The sequence below is a fragment of the Podarcis melisellensis genome, assembly GCF_964234715.1.
Source record: "Podarcis melisellensis genome assembly, chromosome: 5".
NCBI classification, from domain to species: domain Eukaryota; kingdom Metazoa; phylum Chordata; class Lepidosauria; order Squamata; family Lacertidae; genus Podarcis; species Podarcis melisellensis.
In genome coordinates this window covers 82600206-82625628 of record NC_138537.1, presented here as the reverse complement: position 1 = coordinate 82625628, position 25423 = coordinate 82600206, and the positions used below count along the sequence as shown (strand labels likewise).

The 25423-nt window shown below is 42.5% G+C and overlaps 1 protein-coding gene across 1 annotated transcript in view; it reads left to right on the top strand.

Moving 5' to 3' along the window:
- The window catches only part of LRMDA (leucine rich melanocyte differentiation associated), a 733109-nt gene extending 707927 nt beyond the window's left edge, over window positions 1–25182 (top strand). The window contains 1 exon segment of the mRNA XM_081913871.1: window positions 22582–25182. Within this exon segment, the coding sequence (XP_081769997.1) occupies window positions 22582–22661 (80 nt within the window). The 3' untranslated portion in view covers window positions 22662–25182.
- Window positions 25183–25423: the final 241 nt, after the last annotated feature.

The following is a 25423-nucleotide window of genomic DNA, read 5'->3' as shown; positions in this document are numbered from 1 at the left end:
TTTCATTTTGCAATTGTAGCGGTAATATTTTACATGTGTTACTGTGTCTTTCATCACAAAAGCCCTTTGCAGACAAGATAGTGAGGAAGACGCAGCTGTGCGTGCCCAGCGGTGAAGTGGTCTTAAACTTTAGGTCATAAACATGGCCTCTGCTGGAACAGGCTGTAGCCGCACCACTTGAGTATTCTTATTCTTCAGCTTGCCATTAAATACAGTAAAAATAAAAATCAGAACTTGCAACATGAACCTGCTCTTTTGTGCAGCTTCCCGTGTTACTTACAGTGTTTTCATGTGATCAGTGCGCATTAAATAAGTCGTGTGAGTGGAATTCACCGGCAGTGTCACACCGTTACAAACATGCTGTCTGCACAAGCATATCGGCTTGCCCGACTGAATGAGCCTTCCTCTTCCACCAATTGCTGTTCTGGGGTTTCCCCCAACCTGCCAAGCCAATTTCGGGGGGCAGGAAAGGCTACACAGGGAGAGGAGAGACCAATCATTGAAAAGCAATTAAACATTAATAGAATTAAATCTATCTATCATCTATCTATCCATCCAGGCAATGACCATTTTGCATGCGTTCAAAGACTGCACGACTGTGTGCATCTGCATCGCCGCAAACCCGGAAGTGGCAGGAAAATGGGGCAGGCAGGCTTGCCTTGCCTTATACATGCTCCACTGTCATGCGTGGTGACCCAGAACACACACTCTCTCTGTGTGTGCATAAAACAGACAGTATTAGTTCATTGTTACCTATTTTGTTTTGTGCTTTTATAAAACCCGGAACTGCGTATGTGTGTGTGTGCACACGTGTGCACATGTGTGTATAAATAACAAAAAGTTTTAACACTGTCTCTCTTCTTAGTTCATTGTTACCTATTTTGTTTTGTGCTTTTATAAAACCAAAATGTGTTTTAAAACACCTTGCATCTTGTTTTGAAAACTGGTGTTCTGTTAATGCAGCCTTCTGTTGTTTTCTGTGTTGAAATATGAATAGAAGATGTAACTTTAAAAAAAAAAATGCATTCAAAGCATAATTTCCCCCAATTTTAATCCAAAGTAAAGGTTGTTGTTTTTTTAATTGTGTTTTTAATTGTATTAGTTCCTGGACTAGAATTTGAAGGTTTTGCTATGCTGCTAAATTGCAAAGTTAACATTGGTAGGATAATAGGGACACTAGCTTTTCGTGCAGTGAGCACGTTCAGAAGAATCTTAAGGTTTCCAGAAGTATGGGGAGAGGACCCCAAACCACTCAATAAACAATCTACAGTGGCCATGTTGCTGGGGTGGGGAGTGGGGATTGAATGAACTATATTGGAATAAGCATGGCTGGATGGAGCGTTCAACACTGCAACATTTTGTTGCAGCTCTCACTTGTTAAATATATTCTCAATTTTGTTGTTTAGTCATTTAGTCATGTCCGACTCTTCGTGACCCCATGGACCAGAGCACACCAGGCACTCCTGTCTTCCACTGCCTCCCGCAGTTTGGTCAAACTCATGCTGGTAGCCTCAAAAACACTGTCCAGCCATCTCATCCTCTGTCGTCCCCTTCTCCTTGTGCCCTCCATCTTTCCCAACATCAGCGTCTTTTCCAGGGAGTCTTCTCTTCTCATGAGGTGGCCAAAGTAAAGACAACAGGCATATTCTCAATATGGTACCTCAAAAGCCAGATAACTGCTTCCCTAGAAACTAAGTGAAGGTGGCAGGCCTGGCAGGACACTGTGCTGCAAAATCAAAACAACAAAACAACGAAACTTTGAATTACTATTGACATAAATGGGCTCATGTTACCCCTTTGCTGTGAGAGGTTACAACAACGTATGCCCCCTTGAGGCTTCAATAGTGAAATGCACCCATAAACGGGTGAGTTAAGTGCAGGAAGATCAGTGACAGTAATTGATTAATGGGTATTTAAGAAGCAGGGGGGAAATGCAGGTTGCATGCCATTTATCTCTCCATGCTCTGTGCAAGAACTATATGCATGGAATGTTTGCTTTGCAGCTGCATTTGTTCCCTTTCCTGCGTTAATATTCACTTCCTATCATGTCAGAGGGTCAGCAGGGCGAATCCGGGAGCCAGATGTCTTACCTCTCCCGTAAGGAAACATACTGATACTTAGCTGGGTATTGAACCAAATAAAGCCCAGACCAGAATCCAGAGTAAATGCAAGAGCTGGTTTTAAAATGTGTATCCTCGCATTTGCAGCTATGACTTTCTTAAGGCACTAGCATGGTGTTGTGGGGTTTTTTTTTAGTCTTCTCTGCCACTCTCGGCTGCTTTCCCCCAGTAACTACGTCTAGGAAAAAATTACTGGGGGGCAGTGGATGTGTGTGACTCATTTTATTTACGGCCCCTGCTCCGAAACAAGTTTCAGTTATTTTAATCTGACTGAAATAAGAAACCATAATCCATGGATGAAAAGACAGTGGACAAACTCAGTTAAATCTCGAGTACCCCGAGGACATATATTTTGTCCATTTTTCTGGTTCTTTATGTCCCTTTCCCTCCCCTCCCCTCCTGCCGCCGCTATTCCCAACTTTTAACTTTTGAAAAGCCAAGCAGTTTAAGAGGCCGGGCCTGGGGAACTGATTGGTATGCAGCAGCAATTTCAGGATCTGTTCCCAAGCCTGTGCAGAGTGAAAAATGGCCTGCATTTTCTTGATAGCCCATGTGGTTGTAAAGAATAAATGGCTAATGAATTACAGATGAACATTGACGCAAATTAATCTTCCTGATGTCCCTGGGTTATATGGCAGCCATTTAAAAGTTTAATCAATACACTAAAGTTGAAAACATGCAGGCACTGCAGTTGTTTGGATGTAATAAACATCAGAGGGAAACGGGAGGCTTGTACCCAGTCCATGTATCATAATGACAGGTATTTATGTTTAATGGACTAAATATTTTTTATTGGAAGAGAGCAAATGTCAGCCTAACTTTGTAAGCCCTGCATTCAACTTTCCTTTGTGGTTGGTGAGAGACGGCTGACATGTCATTGAAAATGAAAGGGGGAGGGATGCCAATAGAGACAAAGCCAAGGATAAGGAGCCACATTTGCACGCACACCGTGCTGTTTTTAATGCTCCACAACCATTCATTAAATAAAAATGTTGACTCCATTTCTAGCATTGCTGTAAACCGGTTTACTGGGGGGGGGGGGAGGCTTTTAATGGGTATTAGGGAAAAACAAGAACCAACCGCTGCCAGATATTCTTTTTCCTGTGAGCATATTATTTCCAGTGTCCTTTTGCAAGTTTCAGTTTGGGAAGATTTATAATTAGCCCCTTCTACCCTGAAACCCCCCACCCGGCCACTTGGTGAGACAAGTAGAAACAAGGAAATGACTTTTGGAACCTGCGTTTCCACAGGCTTTTTCCTTTGGAGTAGAGTAATAGCTGTGTATATGCTTTCCAAACACTCTGATATTAATTGCACTTCAAGTCCATAAATTTTAGAGCCATCATGCTATTCATCTATGCTATAAACAGAAATGCCCCCCCCCCCTCTCTCTCTCTCTCTCTCTCTCTCTGTGTGTGTGTGTGTAGGTTGCAGGAGGGGGATCATCCTTGCTTATCAGTTTACAGTGGTACCTCTGGTTACATACGCTTCAGGTTACATACGCTTCAGGTTACAGACTCTGCTAAGCCAGAAATAGTACCTCGGGTTAAGAACTTTGCTTCAGGATGAGAAGAGAAATCGCGCAGTGACAGCAGCTGGAGGCCCTATTAGCTAAAGTGGTGCTTCAGGTTAAGAACAGTTTCAGGTTAAGACCTCCGGAACGAATTAAGTACTTAACCTGAGGTACCACTGTATAACACAGCTGGCGGGGGGGGGGGGGAGGAAATACTTTTAAAGGTGAAATAAAGCTTAAAATTGTGGTAGCCATCCACTTCTATGCAGCTGTGCTCCACTTTGGCAGGACATGAAATCAACTACTATAAAAGGTCAGACCTGGCCAAAGTCACAACGGCAAAGGGCAGGGAGGCCAGTTTGCAGTAAGAACAAGTATCCGTAATGTCCTCTCTGGTGAGCAGACGAGAAGACAGCCTTGACCAAGAACCTGGAAATCTTATCACATGACTTGCTCTGGCCTGCTGCTGTTTCGAAGGGCTTACTTGCTAAAATTGACCACTTACAATTCCCTTCTTTTCTCTAGGTTAAGGGTTGCTGCTGCTACTGGTTCTTAACTTTTAGAAGGTCTTTATATTTGAGGGAGCTTTGTCTGTAACAAGTAGGAAAATGTATTGTGGATGGAGAGCGTCCATATTTTTAGTTAAGGCCGAATTGTGCGTCATAACCATTTCAAAGTTGTGCTTTTAATTTAATCAGAAACAAGTGTTGGTTCATTGTTGCTTTTTGAGAAAAGTCAGCAAAGAGCAACACCATTTAAAGCAAGAATTGTTTTCCATAAGTTGCTTTGCTTGATCACCTTATTATGTCATTGCTGCAATAGCTAATAAGGGACACTGTAATGATAGCAGATGTAATGAAAGTGGGTGTATTGGGGGGGGGGAGTAGTTGTGGGGATAACCTATGGAGATTTGAAACCCAGGGTGGCGGCCACTGTGAACCATTAATAAAGAGTTGCACTGTGTTGAGAAAAGTTTGTTTGCTCTACACTTTGGTCTCCTGTAGCATCCTTTGATAAAGTTTCAAGTGCCAAATATTATAGGCTTTAAATTAAAGGCCATTAAAGTAAAATGGTGCAACAAGTTATCTCCAGTTACACTGGGCCCCCTGTACTTTACTCTCATTTGGCACAGGGCTGCTGCTGAGTATGGCTGGAGTGTTCGTGATTTGTCAGGTCGAAAGGTGGTAACTCGAGGCCAGCATCCAGTGTGAATTTGACCCCTGCATCCAAAAGGACTAACAAAAGAAGGCAGCATATCCTTTCGCTGCAGCACTAACTAATCAGTTAATTCCATTTATGAATTGTTTCCTATGAAACATCTCAAAGCAATTTTACAATATAAACCCGTTGAAGTCTGGCCCACCCCAGTTTTCGAAGGGGGCAGGACTGAGGGTTCATTCACACTTGCACTTACCCCATGCTTTCTAGACATGGGTCCAGAAGGTTTTTCTTTTGCACCTCCGCAAAGAATTGTTTGTTAAGAAATCAGCGGTAAACAGCGGGCTTTCCTGGAGGAAAGTGGAGGCACAAAAGGGAAAGCTCTTGGAGTCGTGCCTAGAAAGTACTGGACAAGTGGGATGAGCCCCAGGTCTGCCTGGGAAAGCATATTAAAAGTATTTATGAAATTGCTGCTACCTCCCCACGCCCCCCGGTAAGGCTTTGGAAACAGTGTATTCAGCCAGCCACCTGCCTGAGCAGTTAACGTGTGGGGCTCCCCCTAGGAGCAATGGGACTTGAGGTCACATCACTTGCGTGGGGAATTTTATGGGGTGGGGACATGGGAGAGCCAACATATGCTATACACAACCCTCAGACAACCTCATAGTAGCATGCACCAGACTGTGGATTAAGAAATGAATCACTGATCTAGTCTGGGCCATAGTGATCCACTTGGATCTGATCAGGCAAGTCCGCTTTGGCATCCAAGCAGGGACTGTTTCACTGTGGTACAAACTTATCCTGCAGGGGCCATAGTTCATGGTCCAGAAATACGTTTTGTGGGCCTATTGGTGCAAGACTGGTGATGTTACCACCTGGCAGTACTTCTGTTTCTTTGTTCATTCTTACAGAGCAACACTGAAGATTCTGTGACTTTGGTTAAGAGTCTCTGCCTTTAGTCGAGATCTGGACAGAGCAGCCAATGGACAAGTTGTTTAATTTGAAAATTGTCGGAATACACACTGACGTAGAGAATGGCAAAGTGATGTACTGTGATCTGGCAGGGCATTGTCCTACTGCCACGTCCATCTCGAATTCCTGGAATAAAAATGTTAATGACAGTATGGAGAGAAATCAAGTTGAGAAGCATGCCAGTCTCAGGCCTATGGTGTTTGAACCCCTATCTTTGACAGCTAAGTCAGAAATCAAGTAACTTTTGGTTCTGATACTGTATAACAAGCATGTTTTAAAAATGGGGTCTTCTTCAGTATTACCCTGCAGACATAACTCTGTTGTCTGCCAAATCATACTGCATTTTATTTTGACAAAGAGAGAGCATTAGGGGGGGGGAGTCACTTTTCATCACAAAGGCTTAGTAAGGCAATAAAAAAGCCCCCCTCTCAAGACATTGTCATGTACTGCTGGTTATTTGTGATAGTTAAAAGAATTATTTGGAAACAAAGACATATCTCACAAAAGGCCTAAGTCGCATAAAGCTTTAATAACATTTACATCTGTGTTTCGTCCATGCTTCGAAATGTAACCCATGAATAACACATAAACCACAGCATATAAAGAGCAGACACACCAGCACATCATTTAAAATCCTACATGCCCCCCGCCATCGTCTGTGGAATCAAGTACACAGCAGGAATGGTTCCAGTTGATAGGCGCACAATGAAGTCATTGCAGACAAAAACATATTAATTATGTTCATTTAAGACTAATATAGGAATTCCGTAATTGTCCTGTAATGCTGGTGATTCAAAAATCCAAGTTGTTGTGGGAGGCGGGCATGTATGGTGCTTCAGAAATGGTGGAAAATGGCAAGGTTTGTCTTGGGCTAATCCTGCAATTGTAACATGCTTCCTGGCAGAGTCAACAACTCGTGGTGGTAACAGAGGACAAAACCAGGAAGAATTGCAAACCAAGGAAGGGGGGGGTGAGGAAGGGGTTGTTGGTTCAAATAAGTATCTTTGCCCTACATGTGCTAATTGTAAAAACAGACCATTTTGAAAATGCAGCTGCTATGTACTTAAGGAACCGCAGCTGGGAGAATTGCTTTGTAGTGCTCTTCTGTTATGGAAGACATCAAGAGATGCTTAATAAAGAGAACCAAGAGGGCAATGTCAGAGGGCATGTGTGGTGGTTTTATTGTTTGGGCTTGTTTGTCAGTATTTGGTACCCCAGATGATTATCGGAAAGGTGGATTTATTCATCTTCAGATAGTTTTCTTGGCTGCTTTGTAAATTTTTATTCCTAATCAAGAAGTGTCACTGTAGCTATGAGCATCTGTAGAATACAGGGAAACAAGAGCCACTTTCAGACAAAGCCACCTAATTCTGTTTGTATTACACCCTTTCATTTTTAACGTCTCCTTTGAGTTTTGAAGGAGCGTTCACATGCCAGTTTGCAATTAGGTGCGTTTGAATGCTGGCTCCCTTTCCCCCTGCTATATCCAACATGCATCAAGAAATTTTCAGTCTTTAATTCTATGAGATCTCGAATTATCTTCCCCTCTGCAATGGGTTAATAGTTCTTATTTTGATGCACTTTTAAAATCCCGCCTCTGGGGAACGGTATTTCAGCGAGAGCTGAGTGTAATTGCTAAATAATACAGTCGCTCTGTCTTATTTTAAATGAGTAATACTTGAATCGTAACTGATGCTGCCGTATTATGTCTAAACTGGGGCTATTCCTTCATGGTGTTTGATGGCACCACAGATGTAGGTGTTTGCGAATTTAAGCCTCTAGGTTTTAAAACGCTGTACCACATCGTTTTTAGCTCCTTTATATATGCTCCAGATTATGTATAATTGATGGCCTGCATTTACTGACATGGGTGGTATACAGATGTAAATGTTATTATAGCTTTTATATTTTATGTTCTCTCTGAAATATCATTTTGTCTTTGAATAATATTCTTGTTCAGGTTTCTGGGGGTTGGGTAGGCTGTGTGTGTGTGTGTGTGTGTGTGTGTGTGTGTGCACGCACTGCTGCTGTAGATGTGTGTGTTATCTTTAAAAGGGAATATGAATTGGGTATTGCACATCATATATTTCTTAAAAGTAATTTGGAATTTTAGGATATAGGATTTGCAGTGACTGATAGGCTGCCTGGATGAGCTATACCCCATTGAAAATAACCGCGCCGGTACATGCCTACATCTGTCTAACCTCATAATTCACTTTCACATTGGGTTATGGATGTCTGCATTCAGTGAGTCTATCTCCCCTTCAGGTATTATTTCAGCCCTTTGAGATAATAAGGAAAGTTTAATTGCGTTGTTAATTGATTTTTTGCACAACATTATTACCTTGATTGATTGCCGAGTTGATGAAAATGTTAGACACAGGCAGCGTAAAGTATCAGCCCCGGTAAGGAGTGGGAGCCTTGCGGAGAATAGATAACCTTGATGTTAAGAGCTATATCCTTCAGATATGTCTTCCCTTGACATATTGATGGCCCTTGAAAAGGGAAAAGCTGATTGTATGCAGAATGCAATCATTAAACCCACTTCAGCTAGCTCTTGATTAATTTGTTTTTTTTTTCCTGAAGGATCTAGTTAAAGAGAAGACCTCACTGGTATCAACAGCAGCCATTTCCCAGCTATCAGAGTACTCTTTAACCCTCTCGTGGTAGAAAGGATATATATGTGTGTGTGTGTGTGATGTGTTAGGGGCTATTTCTCATGTCATGAACTGGCCGAAATATTGTGGTGTGAACAATCCAAATGTCATCTCCCACCTCCACTTAATAGCAGGGGCACAATCCACCAGTGCAAATTTAGTTGGAACTAAAGAGTGAACCCATTCAAGCATACAGTAGTATTCTCTGTCTGACTCCCACTCGGTCACCCTTAATGGTGCCAAAAATCTGCTACCTTGAGGCTTCTGCCCCAGCATGCCTCATGGTAGGGTTTTCCTTATATCAGGTTAACTTTTGTGCTGGGGAAAAAAAAGGGTACATGGAGGTGCACCAAAAATATACTGTGAGATTCACCAAAACACACAAGTATCTTACATGAGAAGACCTACACAACTATGCCGCTTCCAGAATCTTACTTTTCTTGTGGCCTCTCTCATACACATTTCTGTGTGGCACATGTATTAAGGTTCTTACATTATTATCCCCAACCATTTCTTTACCAGTAATGTTAAGTAAGAAGCCCCCTTTAATTTAGATTAGGAAAATCTGACAAAAATGTTTTATTCTGACTACAGTTAGAATTCTGCCTACAATAACATCCTACTGAAGTTCCATCTTGGAGTGTTTGAGTATTTGGTTGCTTCAGTGGGGCATGGTTACCTACTGGTAGCTTTTTCAAGAGGGGCTAATGCAGAGAATCGGTGCTCCTGTTTAATCTGTTACACTTTTTGCACCCAAAGTCTGCTTTCAAGTTTGTACTGTGGGTCAGTCACACAACATACACTTTTTTACTCCTGATTGAGCATGGTGAGGTCAGCCTATTTTGGTGATACCATGTTAGCACATACACTTGAGAAAGTGTCCAGTCCAGTCCAGGCAGGCTTCAAATTGGTGGACTTATGGCAGCAGTGTCCCATAAGCTTACTTCTGCAAATATAAACTTCTTAAAGCAGTTGCTGTTGGACAAACTGTTTGTTTGCCGTTGGAGATGCATGTATATGTGCACTGTCTTCGCTACGCAGGCATTTGTTTTAATTAAGTTTTTTTTTGTAGGAACACAATCAAGGTAGCAATTACTCTTACCAATTAGCGCATGAATCCACGAGCAGCTGCCACTGTGCCAAATTTGTATTGGTGGCAACTCCAAGTCATGCGTCTCTCTCTCTCACACACAGCATATGCCTGGCTAGAACACCATGCATATTGAGTATTTCGCAGACATAGCCATGCCATTGGGTGTGTGCTTTCTCGTGGTACATTTCATAGCTCAGTTCCAGCATCTTGTTTGAAACACACTTTGATTGTTAGAAGGGAAAAGTGTCAATAGAACAAACAAACACACACCCCATGCACACTTTTTTAACCTGGCAAAATATGGACATCCTAGTCATCTGTTGCACCAGGAAGACCAAAGCATTAAGAAGTCAAGAGGTTTAGTGTGAATATAGTATGTTGTTCAGCGTCTATTTACATCATTTTAAATATTAAAAATAGGGTTGAAATACAGGTCTAGGATCCAAAAGTTACTAAGTCTCATGCAACTGTGCTAATCTAATGGGCTGCTTTGTGGTTGTTTTAGCACACACAGCAGGTGCGCACAAACAGACCCATATCGTATCACAAACTCCTTTTTTTTGAAATGCCTTTCAGTTTCAGAAGAAATTTATCATGCAGGATGGCAGGCTTCTGTTTGAAAAGAACATGCCTGGAGCCTGTTTGGCTCATGAAACTAGTCTTATGGGTCTTGAGATCCTGCCCCAGGTCACTAATGTGGTGCTATTATTGATGGAGGACACATTGATTAATACAAAGTGGCAAAGGCACCACTATCTGTGGTCTGTGTGAAATATTTTGTTTTCCATTGGGATTTAATTTCTTAGGGGCAAAAAACAACCCTCTGACAATTAAATAAAATGGGCAAAGCTTTCTAACTTTTCTAATTATAGTGGACAGGGACCCTAACATATGAACACTCCATAAAAATGAACAGTTAGCAAGTGGAGTGCTTGGGCTTAAGGTAACCTGCATGTAATAATTATATTGGTGTGTTGATGTTCATGGTCTTCTCTTGTAAGGAAGGATGGGGTGCTGCTGGTGGTCATAGAAACAGAGAATTGTAGAGTTGGAAGGGATACCAAGGTTCATCTAGCCCAACCCCTTGGAATACAGGAATCCTGGCCACAGCTGTCCCTGGGTAGGTTTGAACCACCAGCCGTCATGTTAACAGCAAATCTGGGTGTTCTGATTTATATCTACGGACTTTCAAAGTCACCTAAAACTTGTGCCTCTTGCTGTCAGGGCTTATGGCATACCACAGAATATTCTGGACCCAGTACAGTGTACATAGATTGAGTTCTTCACGCCAAGTGGGGGGTGGGGTCTCACTGGCATCATGCCCACTGGCTCTGTAAGCAAGTTTTGAAGGAAATTTTACAGAGGGAAGTTTGGACAGGAGATCAGGGCCTAGTACAAAAGACCTGAGCCATGGGGCCCCATCAACCACCCCACTGACAAAGTCCGTGGCTACGCACACCCACAGGACAGCAGCCTTTCCTCTCCCTGCCCCAACAGAAGGTGGTGGGTCGGATTGGGCTTATTGTCCTGCTTTTTTTTTACTTTTTGAAATATGGCAACCCTAGGTAGGTGCCACAAACAAGGAAAGTCTGAAGTAGCTGTGATGGTTTGAAAGAAAACTACACAAGTGCTGCTATCTCAGCTAGGGAAGGACAAATATGTCTATTTCCAGATTGTGTTAATTTTGCACATGTTGATAAGTCTGTTTCATGACATTTTTACATTTACAAACATTTAACTGTATTTTATCTCTGTGTACATTTTAAGATGTCTTTTACCCTAAAGTATGTATTTTTTTACACGTTTCTTTAGTTCAGAACTGTATTGTAAAATACAGAGATGTGTGAAATCCAAAGAATAATTACACACTGTGTAATAAAGTGTGTTAGTAGTCACTTCACTTAGAAATGGGGGCCAAATAAAATTCTCTTTCACCCCTAATTTCACCTTAGACTTATGCAAATCTAGTTCCACATAACTTTTCAATAAGCAGAACAGAACAACAGCATCTGTCATAAGTATAAAGATACAGCAGTAATAAAATTCAGGTTCAATGAAATTCAGAACACTGGACATGTTATGTTCATCCCCTTCCCAATTACCCTTAATGTAACCCCACCTTCACATGCTAATTATGTGAAGAGGGTCCACTGAAAGCTCTTGCTCATCGGGCAAGATCACATAGCTTTGCCAGGTCCACTGCCTCTATGCTAGCTTTCTACATGAATAACTTCCCCTCTTCAGTATTCACACCTATTATGTGGGATTTCAACTGCATGCACAAGAATGCAGAATTCATCAGGGGCAAGAAAGCCATGTGACATTTGGGGATGGACCAGCATGTGCCCCCCGCCCCACTTTCCCCTTTCAATGTGTAGGTCCCCTTCATGTGATTAATGCATGGAAGGGGCTATAGATGTTGCTTTCCCCACTTCAGGTACACAGTGAATTAATTTTTCAGTGAGCTGCTCACCACATTCCAAAAAACGCTTTCCTGAGAGTTCACAAGTAATTCAGAACCCAGTACAGTGGTACCTCAGGTTACATACGCTTCAGGTTACATACGTTTCAGGTTACAGACTCCGCTAACCTCAGGTTAAGAACTTTGCTTCAGGATGAGAACAGAAATCGTGCAGCGGCGGCGCAGTGGCAGCAGGAGGCCCCCATTAGCTAAAGTGGTGCTTCAGGTTAAGAACGGTTTCAGGTTAAGAACGGACCTCCGGAACGAATTAAATACTTAACCCGAGGAACCACTGTATTTAGAATTAAAATTGTGTTGCAATCTTAAAAACTCTGACTAGGGAGTAGATCCTATTAAATACAACGGGCTTACTTTGTAATAAACATAAGATTTTACAGTCATTTATCGGATGATCTAAATTGGAGTAGCTGTTGCTTATTGTTGCTGTTTTTTAAGTTTTAAAGGGCAATCAGTGTAAAGAATGCAGTGTAAATAGATATATTTTCGGATAAGTATTTTGTGCATATATTTTTCTAAATGCAGAAATAGAACAGGTTTCATAATGTTTACATGCAAAAATGACAAAAGCAAGGAGAAGAACACAAATTGGTTTAAATTTTATCCAAGTGTCTTGCAGCATCTTACCTTAAAGACTAACTGCTTAATCCTGACATGAGCTTTCAAAGACAAGATGTCCCCCCTCCAAAAAAATTTTTTAAAAAAAGATGTTGCTTGATAAAGTCTGATTTTGCCTCTGAAACTTGGTTAGCTTTTAATGTGCCACAAGACACTTCATTGTTTTTGTTACAACAGACTAACAGGGTTGATCTTCTGGAATTCCTCCGCAATAAAATACTATGTCCTATCACACATGGCGGAAATAACACGAACATCAAAGCAGTTGCTTGCATTTCTATGGCAGCTATCTCCCTTTTCAACAAATGTCAGGTGGGCATGGGCAGAACCTACCTGAGAAATGGTGTTCAGTCTTATCTAAATACTTACTTTGCTTCTCTCAAAATTCCCAGGTATTTCTTTTAATCGGGAGCTTCAAATTTTGCTTCAAAATACAGCTTTCGGTGAAATTCAGTAGTAATTGCTGACCCAAATGTTGCCCTCTGCATTTTATTCAGCTGCAATTTGGTGGCCACTGTTAAAACACACACACATGCCTTTGATCTTTCTCCTTGGACTACACAAGATACGGTCGTATTTTTGTTACTGTCAGCTTTGCCCGCATATTGATGGTAAGTGGGATTTTTTTCCAGCCTCACAGAAGTCAAGTTTCAATGCAGAAGGCTGAAAGCATTGCACTTATAAATTCAAACCACTGATCCTTACAAAACATAAAGTGGACTGCGAAGGAAGTAAACAGGATTGCTTTAATTGTCCTCAAAGAATACTTTGCTTGCTGGCTTTGGCCTCTTCGTTTGACAAATTAATGCTGCCCTCTAGTGGTCAAGACCTTCACTTCAGAGGCAAAGCAGCTAACGTGGGAATAGATTTCTTAGCTTTGGAAACTCGCTCTCCATCCCACTGGAAACAACAAGGGCAACATGCCTTGTGCTATAATTATTAATGCTAACCGTAAACTTACATAGTAACATCAGTCAAATGTGAATACAATTTTGTTTCATCTTTGGTGCTGTGTGTTTCAGAACCTGGCCTGGTTCTGCCCACTATCTATTTGCATTGCCAATGAGATATGATGTGCTGGGCAACCTTTCATGTAAAGTTTCTTTCAGTTGCACATTATGCCATCTGTCAGTTGTATGCTCTACTGACCCTTACCTGTATTGCAGAAACTCAGCCCTTATTTGGGATCCAAGTGGCCACATGCAGAGATGTTTCTGAGGATTCTTTTCCTAAAACAGCCCAGGCCACATAAAATTCAAAAAGGCTGAAAGCAATCGAGGAGAGGCATCCAATGTGGGGGGGGGGGGGCTGTGTTTGGGGAAGGTCATATGGGAACATAAAGATGTGCTTGCATGTACCTATGGGCCTTTTTTGGGTGTTATCCTGAGAATTTTTTGGTATTTCTGAACTCCCATTACACTCCAGTTGGGCTAAAAGGTAAAGGTAAAGGACCCCTGACAGTTAAGTCCAGTCGCGAATGACTCTGGGGTTGTGGCGCTCATCTCGCTTTACTGGCCGTAAGAGCTGACGTTTGTCCGCAGACAGTTTTTCCGGGTCATGTGGCCAGCATGACTGTCAGAGTCACCCGTTTGGTCCCAGCTCACAAGAGACCCAAGTCCAATCCAGTTTATTTACAGAAAGTCTTTATTGAAGATCATGGTTGCATTTACACTCCATCTCTGTGACTCTACATCTGTACCGTTAGATCGTTGAAGTCCCCTCTGAATCTGTCCCGCCTCGGCACCAATTTAAGAGGCTAGCCCTGGACCACCTCTTCCTCTCCTTCCTTTTCCGCAGGGTCTTTCTGCCCCCCTGAGTTCCCCCTCTCCGGGACTCGCCCGAGGCTGAATCCTCTGACGCCTCTGCCCCCCTCCTTCTCGCTTTAGGGCCGGGCTCCTCCCCAGGGCTCTCCTCACTTCCGCGCGCCTCTACCTTTGAACTTGGCGCGCGTACGTTGCTCCTGACCTTTCTCTTGACCGCTACACTGCTCTCGGTGCTGCTCTCCACCCCTTCCGACTGAGCGCCCTGCTCCGATCTCCTTCCCCTGTCTCTCTCCTGCTCTGCTCCCTCTGACACACTTGTAACTCCACCCCCTTCACTCCGTTCCGGCTGAGCAGCCGGCTCCTGCCTCCGACCCCCACTGGGGCTTCTCCCTTCTCTCCCCTGCTCCTCACTGTTTCCCCCTTGTCCCCCTTTCGGTCTGACCAGGGGAGCCCCCTTTTGGGAATCCTCTGACTCACTGGTCAGACTCATGGAGAACCTTTGGGCATCGTCATCCTCCTCCTCATCTCTCTGGGATTCTTCCCCCTCGCTCTCTGTCTCCTCCCCCATCTGCTCTTCTCTCCCTGAAACCCTGACAATGACTAAGTCGCTTCTGGTGCAACAGAACACCAAAACCAGAGCTGCGCATGGAAATGCCGTTTGCCTTCCCGCTGGAGTGGTACCTATTTATCTACTTGCACTTTGACATGCTTTCAAACTGCTGGGTTGGCAGGAGCTGGGACTGAGCAATGGGAGCTCACCCCGTCACGGGGATTCGAACCACCGACCTTCCAATCGGCAATCCCTAGGCTCAGTGGTTTAGAGCACAGCGCCACCCGCGTCCCCTTCCAGTTAGGCTACTCTTTCATTTATTCACAATGCATGTTTTTGAGATTGTTTTGGGCTGGAGATGCCAGATCTTTTGCATGTGCTCCGCAGCCCTAAATGGTGCAATGCCACCTCTCTCCACCCCCATTTGTATATTGTTATTATGGGAAAACAACAGCATAGCACTGTTGGAGAAAAAGGTTCCTAGACTGGAGGTATACCTCCCAGAAACCCAAAAGAAAATGATGCATTCTCCAAATAGGCATAGGGACAGCCTCAAAAATAAGGAGGCTGTAAAGAACCATATCCTAAGCAATGTTTTTAATACTCTTCCATATTACACACGTTTTTATTCAACAGTCGAAAGATCACAGCAATCTTAATAGACGCAACCCAGTGTCATAATCTTGAACCAATCAAAATCATTTGGCTCTTCAAATCAGCCCTCCTGATAACATCATGTGATTACATATAACCAGTATTTCAGTGTCTTTATTAAGATTTTGACTAATTTCCCTATTCATTAAATGTATCCTAATTTTCTTTTTCACCCATCTACAAAACAATTCAATATTAATCACAATTGTTATGCCTAGCCAATTTTCTTTTCATGCTTACAATGGCCACCATATCAGGGTTGGGCATGGCTGGCAATTTTAAAATACTGTAGCGAAGGTCAAGAACAAAACAGGTCTGGGAGCTCACTTTTAAATTTATTTATTTGTTACTAAATTAGGCTGGAATCCTAAACTGGGCCACGTGGGATAGGGGTGGCTATGGCAGATTAACTGCTTCATCTGACACAGTGCATAGCTCTGCTAGCAAGGTTGACTTGAAATGCTCTGCATTTTGCCATGTATTTCCAGTCTACCAACAAAATGTTTAAGCTCCTCACCAACATTTTTTTTACCCACCAGAAACAATGGAAAGGAAAGGAGAATGGGGGATTAAACATGTTAAGAAGTGTGCATAAACAGAGAACTGGAAGGGCTCAGGGTCCATTGGATCCCATCTGCTTCCTGGAACACCCCCTTTTTGGAACTTAGTCAGGTCTCCCTCTTTGACAGCAGAGCTCCTTCTCTCTCTCTCTCTCTCTCTCTCTCTCTCTCTCTCTCTCTCTCTCTCTCCAGTGTCAAAGGGGTACACTGGATCTATCTTATGGTCCCAAGGACAGCCTCTAGGTGCCTAAGAAATTATATCCTAAGTTGCTCTTTGTCCATTTTCTAATGTCTTTTCCTACCCTTCTTCCTCTGTTCTGTGTTTCTCTTTCCTTTTCTTCTTCTCTCACTTATAACAAAGAAAAGAGTGGTGGTACCTTTGATGTGACCTAACTAATGTTGGGGTGCAATCCAGTTATGGAATCAGAATCCACCCATTGGAAAACAATGGATTTAATGCATCTACTCAAGGCAACCTCGAGGTAATGGAGCTGGAAGTTGAACTGAGGGTGGACATTAGGGAAAGAAAACACTCTCCTAATTGCATCAAGATAGCTAGACACGGTCATGGAATTTCCCCTCTTGGTGGTTTCCTAGAACATTTTGGAGTTGGCACTACTTAAGCAGTACTAAAGCACCCTTCAAACACACCCTTCAAACAATGCCTGCTCAAAATTTTCCTGAAAGCTACCAGGAGGGAAAATTCCATGATCATGTCTAGTCATCTTGATGTAATTAGGAGAGTGTTTTCTTTCTAACATTCACTCAAAGTCCTCCTTCCACCGCCGTTGCTTCTAATTTGCTTTCAGTAGATACAGCAAGCTGCTGTTCTTCAGTGAGTGGGTGCTGGATTTGCTGACCTATTGGGTGAATATAGATGACCACTGTCCCAACTGACATTTACCATAGTGTAATTTGCATCCCTTGGTAAGGTGCCCATTTTAATACTCTTAAGACACATCCACATCCAGTTAGAAATTGGGAAGCGGGGAGGGAAGTACAAAAAAATGATCCTCGTTGCTTGGCAGAATTGGTAACAACAACTGGCTAACTCAGTGATTCCATGCACATTACATGTGACTCTGAGTAAATGCAGAAGAGCATTCACCAAACAGCAACTGTCCACTTGGCAAATGGTAATCCTTATTCAGCTGTTGTGTCTCTTCCAGCTCTGTTAGCCTAGAAAACCAAACATCCCAAGCTCTCTTCTTAATAAGAAAATAAGTAAGTAAGGCCTTCCACATTGCAGTTTGTCATCGTTTACAATACAGATGTCTTTCTGCAAAGTCACCAACCTACTCACACCCAAGGGTCACAGCTACTTTGAATGATTTAAGGTAATATGCTGTAAATGGGCTCATTTTCACCAGAGGGAGTGGATCTGTAGATAGCATATGCCTAGATCAAAGGTCATCATGTCACTGTCATTCAAGGAGGAAGAGATTCTCCCTGTCTCCCTCCCCCACTTTTTTTTACACAAACGAAGTATGACATCTAAGGAACAGTGTGTTGTTTGTTCCACTGCCAGGATATGCATAATGGAAACATTAGCTCTGAAATCTTTTTTTTTTTAAAATAAAATCTGTCAACCTAATGGCTCAGTTCCTTAACGTGTTAGAGAGCTTTAAACTATATATCAGCCTGGGTCGTATAAAGCAACCTCTAGATTGTGGCCTGACTAGATCATTGTGACATAATACAACCTTGGAACAATACAGCTTATTATTACATACCAGCTTGTCTGCTTATTCCCAAGGATTTGGGCAAATCCACTCCCCAGCCCACCCCCAACCCGGGAAAAGATTCTGTGAGAATTTTAGTTATTTAAAAATAGGCTTGCAGTGCATCTCTGCCCCCTCCTGCTCCTTTATTTCCTCTCTTTTGAAAAAAAGAACACACATTTCATCCACAGTTGCAGTGGGAACTCTGAAGTACATTTACACCAGACCGAATTTAATCACACATCAGCTTGACTGATAGTTTAAACTGAGCATTATTGCAGCTTCTCCTAGCCTGGTTTGGAAACTTCGCATGTTTCTCCTCCTATAATCTTCATTGCAGATTTTCCCAACATGCGTTCCCTGCTGACTCCAATCTCACCTCTTTCTTCCCGCCACCCACCCCACCTCCAGGCCTTTCTTGCAGCCATGGTGGTGAGGTGTGATTTGCTGCTGTTCTTGTCTGTACCAGCTGCTTGCATGAGGCGCTTGCTCTTGTCTGTACAGGAGGTGATGTTGCCATCCTCTAAAATGTTCTATTTCGCTAGATTATCTTTGGCAGAAGGGAAGAACTTGGCTGAAATTTCCCTCCTAGTTCCTCGGAAATAAGCAGCAACTTGGGTATTTTACTCTGCTCTGTTGTGGGATGCAGATGTCTTTCCGCAAAATCACCAACCTACTCCCACCCAAGGTGGGTGGAGAGAGAGAAATCTATTTGATTTTGGTGGGAAGGGGCTGCCACTTACCTTAGCAGATCTCACCAGGAAGTGTGGCTGGTAGGAAGCTGTGGAAATAGCCTTGCAATGCATTGCAGAGCCCGTGGTAAGCTTGTAGCCTTATGAGGCTTTGCCCTCTGGTGGGAAAAATATTGCGCCTGGGAAAGGGAAGTGGGAGTCAAAAGACACTCAAGGAATAGTTTCGGAGAAAAGGCTTTTATTTCTACCATCCATGAACTGGTAGAAGGAGCAAGTGTGATAACTCACAAAAAGCATGCATGAGTTCACAATCATGTGCACAAGCATATATACCCCTTTCCAGTTCCCTCCTCCTTTCTCCTCCTTCCAAAGTCCTGCCCCATGAGTTCCTCTGAGCATGAACAGAAAGCTGTCTTGGGACTATTGGACTCTTGGCACCCTTCCCAGGAAAGGGGTTTCAGAGTGTTCAGATAGGTTTCAATCTCTTTTTCTGGCATGGTTCCCCGACAGAAAGTAAGTTGCAATGTGGTTCTTTAGCAAGGCCAGAAGGCATCAGAAAGGCCTGAGAAACAATGGACTCTGTTCCCTACCTTTGTTGCAATCTTTTTAGTTACAGCAAACGGAATGTTTCTGATGCTTAGCTAATGCCTTTTAACTGCTGAGAAAAATGATTTTGAAAAGCTCTGAGAAGCTTTGAGCCTGCTTTGGTGGGGGGTGACTTCAGGCCTAGGTGAGGTCACCTGTCCTCACCTTCCTTCAAGCTGAGGAGAGAGCCTTGCATCACTGTGACATTGTTAAAGTTAACAATTTGCTGGTGAGGGGGAATGAAAAACCCTTAACTGCTTTATAAGTTTAAGTAAGGTAAGGTGGAATCCCCTCCTAAACATTACACACACACATACACGAGTATCTATATACCATGACCTTTTCACTCCCAACTAGTCAAGAAAATAAATTTACAAAATTGAGTCTCACATCTTGAAAAATGTGTATATTGTAACCTAGCTATCCAAGAGTTCTGAGCAATGCACACCCAATGCTTTTTTTTAAAAAAAAAAACAACTTGCTTTAGTATGCAAGTGTGTCTTTATTTATGGTGATAATTGGTCCTCCCTCCCCCCAACCCCAGCTCTGGAAGGTCTATCGTGCTGACATTACAATGTAGTGTTCAAGTGAGACCGATCTCTCAGTGCATGCGAGCGATTGCAAGATTGTTACTTAGCCGTTATAATTAGAACATCCATTCCGCAGAGGGAAAACATTTAAAAGATAAAGGGTGTATTTAAAAATGAATCTTCCCAATGCAATTTTTTCATAATTATAGTTTTAACATCTTATGGTGATGGTGGAAGCGGCTACTTAAGAAAAATTAGGAGCCTCATTTGGGGGAAGATGATCCCTCAAGAGACCTCATGTTGTCATTTTTCAAGAGCCTGATCAGGGAGACCGCTCTGAATGGAGCTCACGGCTCCTGATGCATTGGAAATATCCTTAGCTTATTATGACCAGCACTGGATATTTTAATTAAAAAATGCCACTAAATAGGGTGGGGGGGTCTCATTCCCTCTCTTTTTTAAACACGTGTTTTTGGAATTATTTTCTGAAGGTGCAAACAAATGAACAAATTGTGGGCGCACAAACACATACACAGCATGCTGGGTAGGGGAGCTATATCCCCTACAGAGACAGAAGCGGTTGGTTTCCCTAATCCACATATGCTGTATCTGATCATGAAATGCTCTGACTATAGCCCACAGCCCCCTATAATTTTCACAGTTCTCTGCAGTTGCTGTGTGTGTGTGTGTTTAAGGGAGGGGGGTAGAGAGAAATGCTTTTTTATGTGTATGTGGGAAGAAGGGGTGAATCACTGTCACCTCATTTAAATTATAAGGACGCCTATTGTTTTACAAATAACCTTCATGATAAAAATAAAGTCTCGTGGCACCATTTTCAACTGTGCTTTTATCAGGACCCTCTGAGCAGAAGTGTGTACACAATACGCCCGGCAATCGAATCACAGCTGTGCGTCTTAGTAGGGACTCTCGGTGGAGACAACACTTCGTTAATTTAAACAATTGTAGGCTGCAGGAGTTCAAAAAATAAAACAAAATAAAACAAAATCAGCTGACTTTAACTGTCACTAGCCCAAGCACCTTTATCCCCAGGCGAGCAGCAGCAGCTGGATTTCATTTCTTGCTGCCAGACTGTCCGACATCTTTGCTGAACATCCCAGGAACTGAGCGCCTTTACTTTAAGGATTTTATTCAAGGTGACAGCTCCTCACACTTTAGCGTTCAGATCACCTCAAGTAGCTGAGATCTCAGTGAAAATGAGAGCACTTCTGCGGCAAACTCCAAATTTAGATTGACTGAGGTTATCCTTAGGCCTCTAGGACCCAACCTCCATGACAGAACAGGCCTGCCAGGAACTTTAAAACTACAGTGGAGTTTGTAATGATGTCTGGGGAGAAATCTTCTGCAGGAACCACAGAGAATACTATAAGTGATAGGAAAGGATGTCAGGTTTCGTTAGGGCTGGAGACAGTGTTAGAATATACGTGGCATAATATGGCACCGGTATCTCTGTCAGCATCTCTGTTTTCTGTCACCGCACACAATTCCAGGCCTGTCTGTAGCCATGACAGTGTCTTTTCAGATCAGGTTATTGCCAGCCCAAAGACTCGCTCAGCACACCGCCAGATAGCCCCCTTTGTTTGAAGCCTGCCCTTTTGTCATTAACGCACTTGATGTCTATTTAAAATCTGATGGTGAATGCAGTATCTGTTTTCCTGTCAAGAGATCATTGACAATATTAATACCTCATGTCCTTGCCTCAATTTCTAAGCGCTGACACCTAGCTGCAGTCTCCGGCATTCATCAAAGAGCACTCTCTCACCAGGATTTCCATAAACAGCCATAGTCCCAGTTTCTGAGAAACATGGCAGCCCTCGCAGAGGGCTTTTATCAGTGCCGTCTGCCAAAGGAGTCTGAGGAATGTTGCTAATTAAACAAAACAAAACTATTGCTAATAAAAAACACACTTCGTGGTCTTTAAATTTTGATACTTAGAATCTGAAAGCACATTCAGCCTTATGAAAAGGGGTAATGATATCCACAGTGTTCATGGGAAAATGACATTCTAGAAGATAAAAGCCTGGTTTTCCGTAGATGCTGACTCCTAGGAAATGGCTGAGGAATGGGTAAATCAGTATTTTTCTTGGTCCTGACACTTTTACTCCATTCACCCATACGTCTTTTCCAATTTAATGCATTAATATGATTTATTTATTTAAAATGCAGCTAAATAAGTAGATAAGTGTAATTGTAAAATAAAATCATACTCTTCCAAAAATACTTATTTTAAAATGTATTTCTAGTGCGCACCTACACATGTTGACTCAATAGTAAGTCTCCCATTGAGTTCAATGGTGTAAGTTCAAGCCAAGTGTGCTAAGTGTATTTGAAGGGAGCCTTGGGGGGGGGGGCTGTTGATCCTAAGCTTATGAACTCCCTGCAGGACAGATATCCACAGTGGGCAGAGCAGAAAGACCCAGTTTTGCTCCCCAACTCACACATATATAAAAGTTTGGGGAGTTTAGTCCAATCCAGGCCAATAGCTTCTTCCTCCACCTTGAGAGCTGTTAAGCATATAGCAGTTTACTGAAAGATTCTCCATAGGTAACAAAAGTACATTCAATATCTCTGTTTTTAAGTCTTGGCATCTTTACTATCAATCAATTACAGTCAGTTTGAGACATTTTTGGTTGTAGTTAATGAGGGGTGGGGGGAGAGAGGCAAGGAGAGGAAGACAAAGTGAGGGGGGAGATGAGGGAGGCATTAAACTTTCTTTGCATAATATATGAGTGGAGTTTTTTGTTCTCATCGTCACATGGATGGGTGTCTTATTTTTATACAGTACTTTTTACGGAACGGAATTGATAGCTTTACCTTTTCCTGCTCCCATCTCCTTGCACATGCAACCATTACACCAATGCACTAAGCGCTAACCTTTTCGTTTCTCTTCTGCTGCAGGTGTCCTAGGGAAATGCCGCTACGTCTACTACGGGAAGCAATCTGAAGGCAACCGGTTCATCCGTGACGACCAGCTCTGAGGCGAACTCCGCATCAGCAAAACCATCCACGTTAGCCACACACATCACACACACACACACAAACACACACAAAAGCACAAACTTCACCCACATCTTTAAAAGGGGTTAAAAAAAAAAGCTTGTGTAAACCAAAGTCCTCCAGTACCTTCTGCTGACTTTGCCAGACCTGTCAAAATCATCCTTCTGCTTTAGCTTGAGTAGTCACATAGAGATTGACATGATTGCCTCTAAGCAGGTCCCATCCACCAGTGTGACAGACAGCTGCAGCGAAGCACCAGGCCTGACAGGAAGAACACCATGATGGATTGCCTGGCCCAATTGCTGCTTGCAGAAGAGCAAAGGTCACACCTGGGGCCTCACTGAGCATGCTCAGCTGCTTTTAACAAAACCAGCCCTGTTTTATGTACAGCTTGCCTGTTGAGTAAGAAAGCTCTGTGTGTGACTGTGCGTGTGTGTGAGAGAGAGAGAGCGCGTGCACACACACACACACACATACACATAAACAACAACAGTTAACCTGGCTGCTGCTTGAAATTTCAAAGAGCACCCCCTCCTTACCTGCCATTATTTTTTCTCAGGAATTAAGTGTTTATGGTAGATGCACAAACAATGCAGCCATGCCGTATGTGGCTTTGTGTTTCTTTATTGGGGGAAATAACAAAAGCTGTCAGAAATGTGATTTAATTTCAAATGCTGGAGGGGTGGTGGAAATTACTTGATAACATGCGGAAGTGTTAATATTAATTCCAAGCTCCTTGGGCAGGAGTTGGTTTCATAGTTGTCGGGTTTTTTTGCAAAGAGGAGGTTTAGAAGTAAAAGTGCAAGAATGGAAAGAGCAGGGAAACAGCAACAAAAACTGCTGATCCGGATTAATTTTGGGAAAGAAGAAGGGACAAAAGAGCCAAAGTCCTCTCCCCTAACCTTAACTTGTGGAAATCAGAACCACAAAAGATGTATCTGTATGTCCTTAAGCAGTATTGACAGTCCTTTTATTAACAACTCATCAGCATAGATCCAAATGGAGCTAACCACACCTCTTGCCTTTTTGTGAACTAAAACTATCACCTTTTTAAAGTGTTTTCTGAAAGGATTGTTTTGTATTCTGTTTTTTTTTGATAGATATAAAATCCCCTAAATATAAAACCAACTCATGTTTGTGTAATGAAAGCTATTACCATCTGAGGGACCACAAAGTCTTCTGTGAAATGGGTTAGCGGACTCAGGCTGAAAGTAGCCATTACAGTAGACATGTGTTTGAAACTGAAAACAGCCAGGTCAGATCTCTTGCCCCTTTCTCCTGCCTCTGTAACCCCTAGCAGTACAAACTGTGATCATGCTTTGGGTTTCCCTTCTCCACCTCTGCTCCTTGCAGGGAAGTATGAGGGACGTTCACATTGTATGCTTCGTATGTCTTGACATTTCTAGTGGAGAGGAGAGGCAGATAAGGTGTTGGGCTGCTGTTTTCAGTGGCAGCCTTATAACATCTGGTTCCGACCCCCATTCACATTCTAGGTTGAGGACATGCTCACAATGTGGAAAGGCAGATCACATGGCCTTATGTGAAGGGTGGTCTTATCCACCCATATATTAACTTTTGTATGGGGAGGGGGAAGCACTGCTTGCAAATACTAAACCAGGTCACTAGCTGATTACCATACTTTCAACAGCAGTCATTTATACCACACAAAGTCATAGAGCATCTCACCCAGGGTAGTTAGCAGATCTTGACTGATTCCAGATGTTTGTTGGACTCCAGGTCTCATAATCCCTGACAAATAGTCAGGAGTTCAAATCCAACCATTTCCACAGGGCAGCATTTTGGCTACACCTTAACTAACCAGACCTATCTATCTGTATCTGCATACATATAGAAAGTGCCACTGAGTTCCGTTTCCACGTACACATAGCAACAGGTCAAGAGAAAGACTGAATCCAGGTTTAACATTGGGAGCCAATTTAAGTTTTTTAAATGTCCTATATTTTGGATGCAAGTGCGTGAGTCCTGCAGTTACATTCCTGTGTGTGTATATCAGGATTGTGACCATTCTGGTATCATGTTATGTCTGCATTTTAATACATACATATATGTATATATGAAAATGTAGAAGAATATAAACGTGAGAATTCTATACCACGAGTTGACTGCAAAGGAATTGCTTTACAGTGGGTCAAAAAGAGGAATCCATTTTCAGGAACTATTAATTGGTTATTAAACTGAATCGTGACCCAAAAGGCTTAAAATTAGAGGCCTGAGGGTAATTGGTATGACATTAACACATGCAAAAAAAAGTTTTTGAGGGAACTTGAACCCATTTTCCCAAAACAACCGCGAGCTGTACAGATTTACATTTGACTGGCTGTTTTGAATCGTAAGTACATGTTTTGACCATGGCGGTGGAGTTCAAAGCAGGGGTGTCTGAAATCACCTTCTGTCACATTCAGTCTGGTTGGATATCTCTTCTTGTCTACATCAAGGACTTTTTAACCCTGCCTCAAACAATAAAATGCACTTGCAAACTGACCACATGACTTTGGTGTTTTCCCCCCTCTCCCACTGCAATGGTATGTTATTATGTCAAAACCATATGTATCATTCTCAGAAATGCCTTTTCACCCTTTGGAGGCAGAAGTATTTTTAAAATGCATTGTGACCAGAGCGTGGTATTATTCCCAGCCTAATTTGTGTTGAGGTTTGTTTGTTTGCTTTTTCAATGTTGCATATAGCAACTTAAATTAAAATCAGCATAATTATATAACGCTTC